General features: G+C 41.0%; 1 protein-coding gene across 1 annotated transcript in view; it reads left to right on the top strand.

Moving 5' to 3' along the window:
* The window catches only part of LOC129859523 (N-chimaerin), a 58,717-nt gene that overhangs the window by 28,648 nt on the left and 16,003 nt on the right, over positions 1 to 14,066 (top strand). The window contains exons 7-9 of the mRNA XM_055929385.1: positions 2,841 to 3,129; positions 7,337 to 7,414; positions 9,204 to 9,288. Coding sequence (XP_055785360.1) covers positions 2,841 to 3,129; positions 7,337 to 7,414; positions 9,204 to 9,288 — 452 coding nt within the window. The remainder of the gene's footprint in view (positions 1 to 2,840; positions 3,130 to 7,336; positions 7,415 to 9,203; positions 9,289 to 14,066) is intronic.

Below are 14,066 nucleotides of genomic sequence, written 5' to 3'. Positions count from 1 at the left end.
AAGTGCTGTTGTTGTGAAGTGGAAACGTCTAGGAGCAACAGCGGCTTAGCCGCGAAGTGGTAGTGATTGGCCGTGACCGGCCAGTGCTGAAGCGCGTCGCGCTTAAAAATCGCCTGTCCTCGGTTGCAACACTCACTACTGAGTTCCAAACTGCCTCTGGAAGCAACGTCCGCATAATAACTTTTCGTCGGGAGCTTCATGAAATGGTTTTCCATGGCCGAGCAGCCACACACAAGCATAAGATCACCATGCGCAATGCCAAGCGTCGGCTGGAGTGCTGTGTAGTTCACCGCCATTGGACTCCGGTGCAGTTGAAACGCGTTCTATGGCGTGATGAATCACGATTCACCATCTGGCAGTCCCAACAGACGAACGCATAATGCCAACTGTAAAGTTTGGTGGAGGAGGAATAATGGTCTGGGGCTGTTTTTAATTTTTTTCAGTCTGAGGCTTCCCTAAAACCCTTTTTGTCCCATATCTCTTTTGGTCACACTAAAGCAGATCAGCAGAGGTAATGAGTGTTTTGGGCTCTGATTTAGTGTTTTTATGTACTAGGGCAGCATTTGCAATTCTCGTAAAAATGCATTTTTCCAAACAAGCAATGAGGTTTTGAAATGCAAATAAACCGCATTGCTTCCTCCTGAATATCTGATATAAGAACAAGAAGGCTTTCTTTTCTCTCTGCTTAAGTGTCTCACTCTTGCTGATTCTCTGCTATAGTTGCTTTCCATATATACAATCACCTCCTGTGTAAGGGTGGGTGGAAAATGGTGTCCCACTATGGGCTGCCTTGGTTCTGAATTTGGAAAGGTTGTATTTTGGGTTAGGTAATGAACTTTGGGTCTGGTAAGGATTCTTAGCTAGTTCGTTTAGTCTCCTGAGTTCTTTGGGCCGGTTAGTGTTTGTTTTTTTTCACCCAGGAGGGTGAAGCATCTCCCTTTATTTCCCATTGACAGATGAGATTGAAATATTTGTCTCTGGCATCTAACCAATGATGAAGAATTCCTTGCATTGTTCTGGCTCATGTTATGCACAGTGATGGGATTTCTGATTTGTTGGTTGGCTCTTTTGTGGCCTTTTTCCTGTGAGATGAGGATGTACTTTTATTTATTTATAAATTTTTTGCATTCGCTATACAGTTGCTGTATTGACCAGCTCTAATAACCACTAAATGCAAGGAAGAAATTATTTGATCTAGCAGTCATTAACCTCTCTGGTACTTCGACAACAGCCAGTGAAATTGCAGGGCGCCAAATTCAAAACAACAGAAATCCCATAATTAAAATTCCTCAAACATACAAGTATTACCCACCATTTTAAAGATAAACTTCTTGTAAATCCAACCACAGTGTCCGATTTCAAAAAAGCTTTACTGCGAAAGCCCACCAAACGATTATGTTAGGTCACAAAAAGCAGAAATAGAGAAAATGAATCACTAACCTTTGATCTTCATCAGATGGCACTCATAGGACTTCATGTTACACGTATGTTTTGTTCGATAAAGTTCATATTTATATCCACAAATCTCAGTTTACATTGGCGCGTTATGGTCAGAAATGCATTGTCTCAAACAAACATCCAGTGAAAGTGCAGAGAGCCACATCAAATAACAGAAATTCTCATCATAAACATTGATAAACGATACAAGTATTAAGCATGGAATTATAGATAAACTTCTCCTTAATGCAACCGCTGAGTCAGATTTCAAAAATGCTTTACGGCGAAAGCACACTTTGCGATTATGTTAGGTTAGCTCCTAGCCACAGAAACCCATACAGCCATTTTCCAAACAAGGAGAGGTGTCAGAAATAGCATAAAAAATAATCACGTACCTTTGATGATCTTCATCTGGTGGCACTCCCAGGTTTCCATGTTAGACAATACATGTTCGTTTTGTTCGATAATGTCCCTCTTTATGAGCAAAAACCTCCTTTTTATTCGCGCGTTTTGTCCAGTAATCCGAATGCACAAGGCGCGTGCACTAATTCCAGACTAAAAGTGTTTTTTTAAATACAATAAAAGTTAGTAGCAACATGCCAAACGATGTTTAAAATCAATCCTCCGGTTGTTTTTGTCATAAATAATCAATAATATTTCAACCGGACAAAATCTTCGTCAATAGGAAAGGAGAAACAAGAAAGGCGCGTTCACGATCAGGGCGCATGGCTGATGAATGGAAATTTCCACTGGTCACTGATTGAAAGTGCTGTATCTCCCTCATTTTTCAGAGTAAAAGCCTGAAACAATGCCAAAAGACTGGTCACATGTTGAGGAAGCCACGGAGCTGGGTCCTAAGTCTTTGCATCGTGGATATTCTTTCAATGGAAAAACAGCCTTTCAAAATAATAGTACTTCCTGGTTGGAAAGCCTGCCATATCATTTCTGTTACACTCACAGACATTATTTTAACAGTTTTGGAAACTTTAGAGTGTTTTCTATCTAAATCTATTAATTGTATGCATATCCTAGCTTCTGGGCCTGAGTAGCAGGCAGTTTCATTTGGGCATGCTTTTCATCCAACATTCTGAATGCCCCATACCCTAGTGAAGTTAATGGATATAAAAACCTCTTAGAGCTTTTGTGAAAATTATTTCATATTGTTTTCCACTGATCTAGGGTATGAGGAAGCAGAGGCAGGCAAAGGGTTTTTTATTCCTTTAGGGTCGGCTCTTTTTAGGTGTATGTTTCATCCTAGAATTTTCTTTTTCCACCCAGCTGTACGGCCTCCTTATTCTTCCCGGCTAAGACAGGGTGTAAAAACGCTCTCCTACCCATAGAAATGGATTGTCACCGATGTTTTATTTTTCTCTTCCTCTTCTCCCCTTCTATCCTGGACCCAGCTTTGGAAATCAAACCAAGAACTTCCGCCTCTACCATGATGGGAAACACTTTGTCGGGGAGAAGCGCTTTGAGTCCATCCACGACCTTGTGACAGATGGGCTGATCACACTCTACATCGAGACTAAGGCAGCAGAGTACATTGCTAAGATGACCATTAACCCAATCTATGAGCACATTGGCTACACAACACTCAACAAGGAGCCCAAGCTGAAGAAACACTTGCCTGTGTGCCAGGAGGTTCCCGATGGGCCTGCTCCACAGGGAGAGCGGGCTGACGAGGAGAAAGGGGTAAGGAACAATCTCACACTGTTCTGAAAATGTCAGTATTTTACTGTACTAGGAAAGGAAACAAATGGAGCAGGTGCTGAAATGAATCCAATGTGAAAACCAGGCAGAAGTAAAATATTTTCCATGTCAAGTAATTCCAGCTCTACTATTCTAAAGTGCAGAAAGTTGGTAGCACTGGTCTTGTTGCTCACCAAAAGAAAGTAGACAGAACATTTGCTGGTGTGTGGTTGTGTGTGTATACAGTGTATTCTGAAAGTATTCATACACCTCGACTTTTTCCTCATTTTGTTATGTGACAGCCTTATTCAAAAATGTATTCAATTGTTTTTTTCCCTCATCAATCTGCACACAATACCCCATTATGATGAAGAAAAAACACATGTATAAAAATACAAGACTGAAATATACTATTTATATAAGTATTCAGACCCTTTACTACGTACTTTATTGAAGCACGTTTTGGCAGCAATTACAGCCTCAAGTCTTCTTGGGTATGACGTTTCAAGTTTAGCAAACCTGTATTTGGGGAGCCTCTCCCATTCTCCCATACAGATCCTCTCAAGCTCTGTCGGCTTGGATGGGAAGTGTTGCTGCAGAGCTATTTTCAGGTCTCTCCAGAGATGTTTGATTGGGTTCACGTCCAGTCTCTGGCTGGGTCACTCAAGGACATTCAGAGACTTGTCCCGAAGCCACTTCCTGCATTTTCTTGGCTGTGTGCTTAGGGTTGTTGTCCTGATAGAAGGTGAACCTTCGCCCCAGTCTGAGGTCCTGAGCGCTCTGGAGCAGGTTTTCGTCAAGGATCTATCTGTACTTTGCTCCATTAATCTTTCCCTCGATCCTGACTAATCTCCCAGTTCCTGCCGCTGAAGAATATCCCCACAGCGTGATGCTTCCACCACCATCATTCACCGTAGGGATGGTGCCAGGTTTCCTCCAGACTTGGCATTCAGGCCAAATAGTTCAAACTTGGTTTCATCAAACCAGAGAATCTTGTTTCTCATGGTCTGAGAGTCCTTTAGGTGCCTTTTGGCAAACTCTAAGTGGGCTGTCATGTGCCTTTTCCTGAGGAGTGGCTTCCGTCTGGCCACTCTACAATAAAGGCCTGATTGGTGGAGTGCTGCAGAGATGGTTCTCTTTCTGGAAGGTTCTCCCATCTCCATAAAAGAACTCTGAAGCTCTGGTCTGATGAAACCAAGATTGAACTCTTTGGCCTGATTACCAAGTGTCACATCTGGAGGAAACATGGCACCATCCCTACGGTGAAGCATGGTGGTGGCAGCATCATGCTGTGGGGATGTTCTTCAGCGGCAGACACTGGGAGACTAGTCAGGATTGAGGGAAAGATGAACGGAGAAAAGTACAGAGATCCTTGATGAATGACAACGCATGAGTGGCTTCGGGACAAGTCTCAATGTCCTTGAGTGGTCCAGCCAAAGCCCGGACTTGAACCCAATTGAAGATCTCTGGAGAGACCTGAAAATACTTGTGCAGCGATGCGCCTCATCCAACCTGACAGAGCTTGAGAGGATCTGCAGAGAATAGGATACTCCCCAAATACACGTGTGCCAAGCTTGTAGCGTCACACCCAAGAAGACACGAGGCTGTAATCGCTGCCAAAGGTGCTTCAACGAAGTAAAGGGTCTGAATACTTATGTAAATGTGATATTTTTATTTTTCATACATTTGCAAACATTTCAAAAACTGTTTTTGCTTTGTCATTATGTTGTATTGTGGGTTATAAAATGTAAAGAGGTGTGAATACTTTCAGAATACACTGTATATCATTTATATTGGATCATTGTGTATTCATAGCAACCCACCTTCTAAATCCAACAATTATATGTGGGAACTGAGTTTTCCACATTGTACTGGATGCAACAATCCAGTCTAGCACTCAATTTCATCATGATGACCTTATATTCCCATTGAGACGAATGCTGTTCTGCCACATTGGACTGGAGTGGAGCAGCACTGTCTGATTTGAGTGCCATTTTGAGTGGCTGGCTGCTCAGTCATTGAGGCATTTTAAACAGCACCACTTTGCATTATAGCCCTAGATCAACTGTAATAATAATATAATAATTAGGGGTGCTTATTTAGTCCTGCTTCACTTATTTACAAATGGGTAACCTGTACAGGTGTGAAATGGAAATGTTTCCATTTCACAGCCAAGGGATCAGCCATTATTGAGCAATTACGTGGAGAACACTAACACAAACATTTACATTTACATTTAAGTCATTTAGCAGACGCTCTTATCCAGAGCGACTTACAAATTGGTGCATTCACCTTATGATATCCAGTGGAACAACCACTTTACAATAGTGCATCTAACTCTTTTAAGGGGGGGGGGGGGTTAGAAGGATTACTTTATCCTATCCTAGGTATTCCTTAAAGAGGTGGGGTTTCAGGTGTCTCCGGAAGGTGGTGATTGACTCCGCTGACCTGGCGTCGTGAGGGAGTTTGTTCCACCATTGGGGTGCCAGAGCAGCGAACAGTTTTGACTGGGCTGAGCGGGAACTGTACTTCCTCAGAGGTAGGGAGGCGAGCAGGCCAGAGGTGGATGAACGCAGTGCCCTTGTTTGGGTGTAGGGCCTGATCAGAGCCTGAAGGTACGGAGGTGCCGTTCCCCTCATAGCTCCGTAGGCAAGCACCATGGTCTTGTAGCGGATGCGAGCTTCAACTGGAAGCCAGTGGAGAGAGCGGAGGAGCGGGGTGACGTGAGAGAACTTGGGAAAGTTGAACACCAGACGGGCTGCGGCGTTCTGGATGAGTTGTAGGGGTTTAATGGCACAGGCAGGGAGCCCAGCCAACAGCGAGTTGCAGTAATCCAGACGGGAGATGACAAGTGCCTGGATTAGGACCTGCGCCGCTTCCTGCGTGAGGCAGGGTCGTACTCTGCGAATGTTGTAGAGCATGAACCTACAGGAACGGGTCACCGCCTTGATGTTAGTTGAGAACGACAGGGTGTTGTCCAGGATCACGCCAAGGTTCTTAGCACTCTGGGAGGAGGACACAATGAAGTTGTCAACCGTGATGGCGAGATCATGGAAACACATTTGTTTAAAATTATATTAAGGAAAGCATGGTGTTCTTTAACTAAAGTGTGGTTCATTCTAATTGAAAGGAAGCTCTGTTGCGTAACATGACGACAAATATTTTTGGGTAAATAGCTGTTTTGAATACATGCAGATCCTATATTGTTGTTTTTACTCTGAAAGTTACAACCATGTAGGACTTAGTTGTGTGAAAGTTCAATCAATTGCACCATATCCTAACATTTTGGGATTTTTAATGATTTTTTTTCTGTATGTGGTAGATGTTTTTGTAGCATTCAGATTGTTAATGCCCAGTCTCTCAACCCTGAAACTACAGTGGCAGCGTCAAGCAACATTGAGCTGTATTGTAGGATTGAGCTCTCATTCCGTCCTCTCATCTCTCACTCACTCTGCCTGTGGGGTAATAGGAATATACTATAGCACTGTTGATAAAGCCGAGCCTGTTCTTTTCTCTGATTGGCGTATTCTTAATGTGACATAAATCCAGCAGTGACACAATGCTCCACCAGCGCTCACTCTCTTGCTTTCCCCCGCATGGCCTGTATTCACTCTGGGTTTTGTCTGTGCACCAGTGACCGTATCAGTGCGACATAGGGAGGAGCGGGTTAACTCCGCCACACACCTCATCTGCATAGATGCACCCAGTCAAGCTGGATTTTTTGAGGAATAATCTCGTTTCAGACACCCTGACCAGCACAGGGTTAAGGACAAAACTATGTGGCACTGTAATTTAAAGGAATACTCCAACGACTTTCATTTTTTTCCTTTCAGATCTTTGCATTCTTAGTGGATTCTACCTACTGCTTTCGTTGGCTTGTTTTGGTTTACCTGCTGCATTGATTTTAATGATGCAGGCTAGCTCTGAGCTGCTCCAAGTTGACTTTTGTGAGCTCGCACTCCAGTTTTGTCAGTCCTCCACGTAGGCATCACTTCAGCTGTTCTCTGAGAAAACAGGGGGAATTTATCTTTTATTACCCACCCACCATGTTGTACATAGTCAGGGAGGGGAAGAAGTCTCTGGTACACAAGGCTATGAAGGGGGCGTAGAAGGACCTTCTGGCCACAGCCTGAGTTTGAGGATGGGGTCAGGGACCCAGAAGTCCCCTGCCACCTTCTGGAAACCTCTCAAACTGTTTGCCTATTCACAGCTCACCTCGCTGGTACGTCGAGCCACCCTGAAGGACAACGACCACGCGACCAAGTATGAGAAAGTCCACAATTTCAAGGTAAGACCTGAACCTACCTGTTCAGCGCTTCTTACTTTTCTTCTTCCGCTCTTCCTTTTTCACTGCCTTTATGGTGGTTATATCACAATTGAGGTTGTTTGATTGGCATATTCTATGTTTTTGGAATGACAGAGGTGGAGTATTGCCTGTAACTTTAAAAAATATATATATATATTTGTGGAGTGGTTGAAAAACGAGTTTTAATGACTCCAACCTAAGTGTATGTGAAATTCCGGCATAAACTTCCGGCAAAATGGATTAAGGACAAAGTCAAGGTATTGGAGTGGCCATCACAAAGCCCTGACCTCAATCCTATAGAACATTTGTGGGCAGAACTGAAAAAAGCGTGTGTGAGCAAGGAGGCCTACAATCCTGACTGTTACACCAGCTCTGTCAGGAGGAATGGGCCAAAATTCACCTAGCTTGTGGAAGGCTAACTGAAATGTTTGACCCAAGTTAAACATTTTAAAGGCAATGCTACAAATAATAATTGAGTTTATGTAATCTTCTGACCCACTGGGAATGTGATGAAAGAAATAAAAGCTGAAATAATTCTCTATTCTGACATTTCACATTCTTAAAATAAAGTGGCGATCCTAAGACAGGGAATTTCTAGTAGGATTACATTTCAGGAATTGTGAAACTGAGTTTAAATGTATTTGGCTAAGGCGTATGTAAACTTCGGACTTCAACTGTACTTCGTCAAACATTTTATCCAACCTTTTAGATGCAAGACTCGTAATTGAGGACCTTGTATAAACAGAGTTAGGGTAATGTGGCTGTGCTGTCTTTTCATGGCATCACAACGGTGAACAAAGTGGACGGATTGTAGCTGACCCTCCCACCGACCGTTTCCACATTCTCTAAATTAGGAATAATGTTAAATTCTTAAATTCTGGGATGTATTAGAATTGGGCCCTTTGTTTTACTGTGAAACTCTCTCCATACTGCATGGTGAAGGAGAGGAGCCTCTGCACGGAATTTATGACGTGGGTGTTAGTTATAAAACTACCCCCTCCTAACGGGACAAACGGGTCATGACAATACATACATAAAAATAAAAATGTGAATAACTTTTTTTTTTGGTGTTCCCCCGACGGCATTGTGCGTGCTCCCGTTTGGGAATACCTGCACTAGAGCATGGGACAAAGTGAAAACATCAAATATTGCGTATCTGTTGTTTTTATGAATTCAATGGATTCATATTTTATTCATAAATATGTATAATTTAAAAGGTATAGCATTTTCACAATAATTAATTTTGTTTTGTGAGATTTAAAAAAGAACAAGACTGCATTAACACCAGTCCATTAGGGTTTTCTCATTTGTTGTTTATCTTGTCATCTGCACAAGATGCCTATCCTCCACGTTCCCATTCACAAAATAACAATCTAAAACAAGGGGTGTGATTTTTATTTTTTGGGTAAATATTTTGGTAATCATGAGCCTTTTCACTGGAGATAAATGTTGAGCATTTCTGATTTGGTCTAGCCAATACGTGGCAGAACTAGGCATTTGTTTGTGATGTGGTCCCGTTTAGATTTCAGTGATAATCATGGCATTGTCAACCATGGTACTCACAAACACTCCCGCCACACTCCAACCACCATTAAGACTTGCCAGTCTGCTTTCTAGCACTGCTTATCTCTCTCACAGGGATAATTCCCAATTGGCTCCTTCAGTGTGCACAGGCTGTGGAGAGCCAGGGGAAAGCCTAGTATGTCCATCTATCCTTCCATCCAGTAAGAGAGTGACCAAGTTTTCCATCCTTTCTTCCTCTCCCCTGCAGGTGCACACCTTCCGGGGACCCCACTGGTGTGAATATTGTGCCAACTTCATGTGGGGCCTCATCGCTCAGGGAGTGAAATGTGCAGGTAAAGGGAGGGTGGGAAGCAAACTGTGATCTCTGCTTTGTTTTTTGTCTTTTTACACACAGCTAGTTTGAACCTGGTTTTGAGGAGATGTCACATACAGCACCATACAAGTGTCTACAGGGCATTCGTAACTTCACTCTGGTAATCTATTTAGAGTTCAGAGCACTCTGGTGTGAGAGTGTCAGAGCACAGAATAAGTGATGAATTTACGAATGACAAGTTGTGCCTGTTATGACAGGTGCCAGTAAATATTGGCTAAAAAAACGGAATTGAAATGTTGCCTGTAAGTGACTATCACTAACCCTCTTGATAACATGAAAATAGTCTAACCAGCTCTGGAAAGGTGAGTGAAATGGTCAGTCTGATCTGTTCTCTCATTTTTGTATTTAAAGTAGCTAGCAAACTAATCAATGTTAGCCAGTTAGCTTGGGTGCTTGACTGCCGTTGTTTTATTTTTGTTTAACCTTTATTTTAGGGAAAACAGATTCAAACCTACAGTGCATTCGGGAAATATTCAGACCCCTTGACTTTTTCCACATTTTGTTATGTTACAGCCTTATTGTAAAATGGATTAAATTGTTTACCCCATAATGGAAAAGCAAAAACAGGTGATTAGAGATGTTGGCAAATGTATTAAATAAAAAGCTGATAACACATTTGCATCAACACATCTACCACACTGATCCTCAACACTGGGGCCCCTCAGGGGGGTGTGCTTAGTCCCCTACTGTACACCCTGTTCACCCACGACTGTGTGGCCAAACACGACTCCAACACCATCATTAAGTTTGCTGATGACACAACAGTGGTAGGTAGGCCTGATTACCGACAACGATGAGACAGCCTATAGGGAGGAGGTCAGAGACCTGGCAGTGTGGTGCCAGGACAACGATCTCTCCCTTAATGTGAACAACACAAAGGAGTTGATTGTGGACTACAGGAAAAGGCAGGCCGAACATGTTCCTTGGTGTCCACATCACCACCAATCTATCATGATCCAAACACACCAAGACAGTTGTGAAGAGGGCACAACAATAAATGTTCCCCTTCAGGAGACTGAAAAGATTTGCCATGGGTCCCCAGATTCTCAAAAAGTTATACATCTGCGTCATCAAGAGCATCCTGACCGGTTGCTTCACCGCCTGGTATGGAAACTGCTCGGCATCTGACCGTAAGGCGCCACAGAGGGTAGTGCATATGGCCCATCACTGGGGCCAAGCTTCCTGCCATCCAGGACCTATATGCTAGGCGGTGGAGGAAAGCACAAAAAATTGTCTGACTCTAGTCACCCAAGTCATAGACTGTTCTCTCTGCTATCGCACGGAAAGCGGTACCGGAACGGACCAAAAGGCTCCTTAACCTCTCTGGGTTATGTGGGACGGTAGCGTCCCACCTGGCCAACATCCAGTGAAAATGCAGAGCACCAAACTCAAATAAATTACTATAAAAATTAAACTTTCATGAAATCACACATTCAATATACCAAATTAAAGCTACACTTTTTGTGAATCCAGCCAATGTGTCAGATTTCTAAAATGCTTTACGGCGAAAGTAAACAATGCTATTATCTGAGGATAGCACCCCAGCTAACAATCACAGACCATCATATTTCAACCCTCCTGGCGCGACATAAAACAAAGAAATAAAGATATAATTCATGCCTTACCTTTGACGAGCTTCTTCTGTTGGCACTCTAATATGTCCCATAAACATCACAAATGGTCCTTTTGTTCAATTAATTCTGTCAATATATATCCAAAATGTCCATTTATTTGTCGCGTTTGATCCAGAAAAACACCGGTTCCAACTTGCACAACGTGACTACAAAATATCTCAAAAGTTACCTGTAAGCTTTGTCCAAACATTTCAAACTACTTTTGTAATACAACGTTAGGTATTTTTTAACGTAAATAATCGATATAATTGAAGACTGGATGATCTGTGTTCAATACCGGAAGAAAACAATGTGTAGCATGCTTTCTGGTCATGCACCTCTAACAAACAGTACACTTCACTGGAGCCTCATTCTGAACATGGCTACTTATTCATTTCTCAAAGGAAAAAAATCTGGATTCCCAATGAATACCCATTGAAAAGAGAGTGACTTAAAAAATACAAAATCTGAATGGTTTATCCTCGGTTTTGCCTGCCAAATAAGTTATGTTATAGTCAGACATGATTCAAACAGTTTTAGAAACTTCAGAGTGTTTTCTATCCAATACTAATAATTATATGCATATATTAGCATCTGGGACTGAGTAGGAGGCAGTTTACTCTGGGCACGCTTTTCATCCAAATGTGAAAATGCTGCCCCCTATCCTAGAGAAGTTAACAGCTTTTACCCCAAGCCATAAGACTGCTGAACAATTAATCAAATGGACACCCGGACTATTTACATTGACCCCCTCCACCCCCATTTTGTTTTTACACTGCTGCTACTTGCTTTTTATTATCTATTATCTTTACCCCTACCTACATGTACAAATTACCTCGACTAACCTGTACCCCGCACATTGACTCAGTACCAGTACCCCTTGTATATAGCCATTGTTATTTTATTTAATCAAGTGGTAAATTGCATTGTTATGAAGGACAAAGCTTTTTTATGATGCCTTTCACAACTAAAATTACTACAACTTCTTATATCTGCTTGGCTGGGTAATTAACCTACTTGTTTATAAAAGCATTATTTGTTTTTTTAATACAACTTTTCACATAACAGACGGCTTCATCAACAGTTGTGTTATCAGGGCAGTAACTCAAGTCAAGCTAATTCTTAATCTTCACTAGTTACCACAGCCACAAAGTCATAAAGCACGCCTATTTCTATAATTTATCTTCTGAAAATGTGATTTTAACCCCAACCTTAACCACACCGTTAACCGTATTCCTAACCATAAATTAAGGTGGTGTTCTTGTCTTAGAGTAATGTTATACTATGCTACAGTGATTCTTGGGGACCTTCAATGCTGCTGACATTTTTTGGTACCCTTCCCCAGATCTGTGCCTCGACACAATCCTGTCTAGGAGCTCTACGGACAATTTCTTTGACCTCATAACTCAATTTCGAGTCTCATAGCAAAGGGTCTGAATACTTATAGTACCAGTCAAAGGTTTGGACACTCATTCAAGGGTTTTTCTTTATTTTTACAATTTTCTACATTGTAGAATAATAGTGAAGACATCAAAACTATGAAATAACACATATGGAATCATGTAGTAACCAAATAAATTGTTAAACAAATCAAATAATGTTAGATTCTTCGAAGTAGCCACCCTTTTGCTTTTTTATTTTTAATATTAATATTATTAATATTATATTTAATATTATTTAGGGGGTAGATCAGCTTTAATATTACAGATTGGTGCTTCCATCATTGTAATTGTCTGTATAACTTCCAATCCCCCATATTTTTTTTGCATACATATCTTTAAAAAAAAATATATATATTATTGATCGATTGACTATGACTTTTCAGATCGCCCAGTAGGGCTATCTGCAATGTTGTATCTCCCATATAAATAACATTCTGTTAGTTGCAAGAATTCTATATAATTTAAATTGAGTTTTGAATCTGGTGTCGTTTTGCCATAAATCATGTGTCATGGAATCGGTAAGTCAAAAATCTCTTCCCAACTATTTAGTTATCTATATGGCATGGCTGTCAATTTTTTGGTCCTTACAGTAAATGAACCTGGTATACTTTTTTTATTTATCATCATTTTCTTGAATCAATTATGGTCTTTAGCCTGTCTAGCCCCGGGGTTCCGCTAGCGGAACTCCTCCTACATTCCACTGAAAAGGCAGAGCGCGAAATTCAAAAAATATTTTTGAGAAATATTTAACTTTCACACATTAACAAGTCCAATACAGCAAATGAAAGATAAACATCTTGTGAATCCAGTCAACATGTCCGATTTTTTAAATGTTTTACAGCGAAAACACCACGTATATTTATGTTAGCTCACCACCAAATACAAAAAAGCACAGACATTTCTTTCACAGCACAGGTAGCATGCACAAAGCCAACCTAACTAACCAAGAACCAACCAAACTAACCAAGAAACAACTTCATCAGATGACAGTCTTATAACATGTTATACAATAAATCTATGTTTTGTTTGAAAAATGTGCATATTTCAGGTATAAATCATAGTTTACATTGCAGCTACAATCAGAAATTGCACCGAAAGCAGCCAGAATAATTACAGACACCAACGTCAAATACCTAATTACTCATCATAAAACATTTCTGAAAAATACATAGTGTACAGCAAATGAAAGACAGGCATCTTGTGATTCCAGCCAATATTTCCGATTTATTAAGTGTTTTACAGCGGAAACACAATATAGCGTTATATTAGCTTACCACAATAGCCAGAAGAAACACAAGCCATTTCCCAGGAGTAAAAGTTAGCGATCGTAACAAACCAGTAAAAGATATATAATTTTTGACTAACCTTGATATTCTTAATCAGATGACAGTCCTATAACATCAGGTTATACATACACTTATGTTTTGTTCGAAAATGTGCATATTTAGAGCTGAAATCAGTGGTTATACATTATGCTATCGTAGCTACTTTTTCCACAACGTCCGGATATTTTTCTGACACTTTTTCTGACACACATATTCTGACCAAATAGCTATTCATAAACATAACTAAAAAATACATGTTGTATAGGAAATGATAGATCCATTAGTTCTTAATGAAATCGCAGTGTTAGAATTCTAAAAAATAACTTCATTACGACATCCAGCTTCGCTATAGCTAGA

The sequence above is a fragment of the Salvelinus fontinalis genome, chromosome 7 (assembly GCF_029448725.1).
Source record: "Salvelinus fontinalis isolate EN_2023a chromosome 7, ASM2944872v1, whole genome shotgun sequence".
NCBI lineage: Eukaryota > Metazoa > Chordata > Actinopteri > Salmoniformes > Salmonidae > Salvelinus > Salvelinus fontinalis.
The sequence above is the reverse complement of the archived record's forward strand: the minus strand, read 5'-3'. Positions and strand labels throughout refer to the sequence as shown.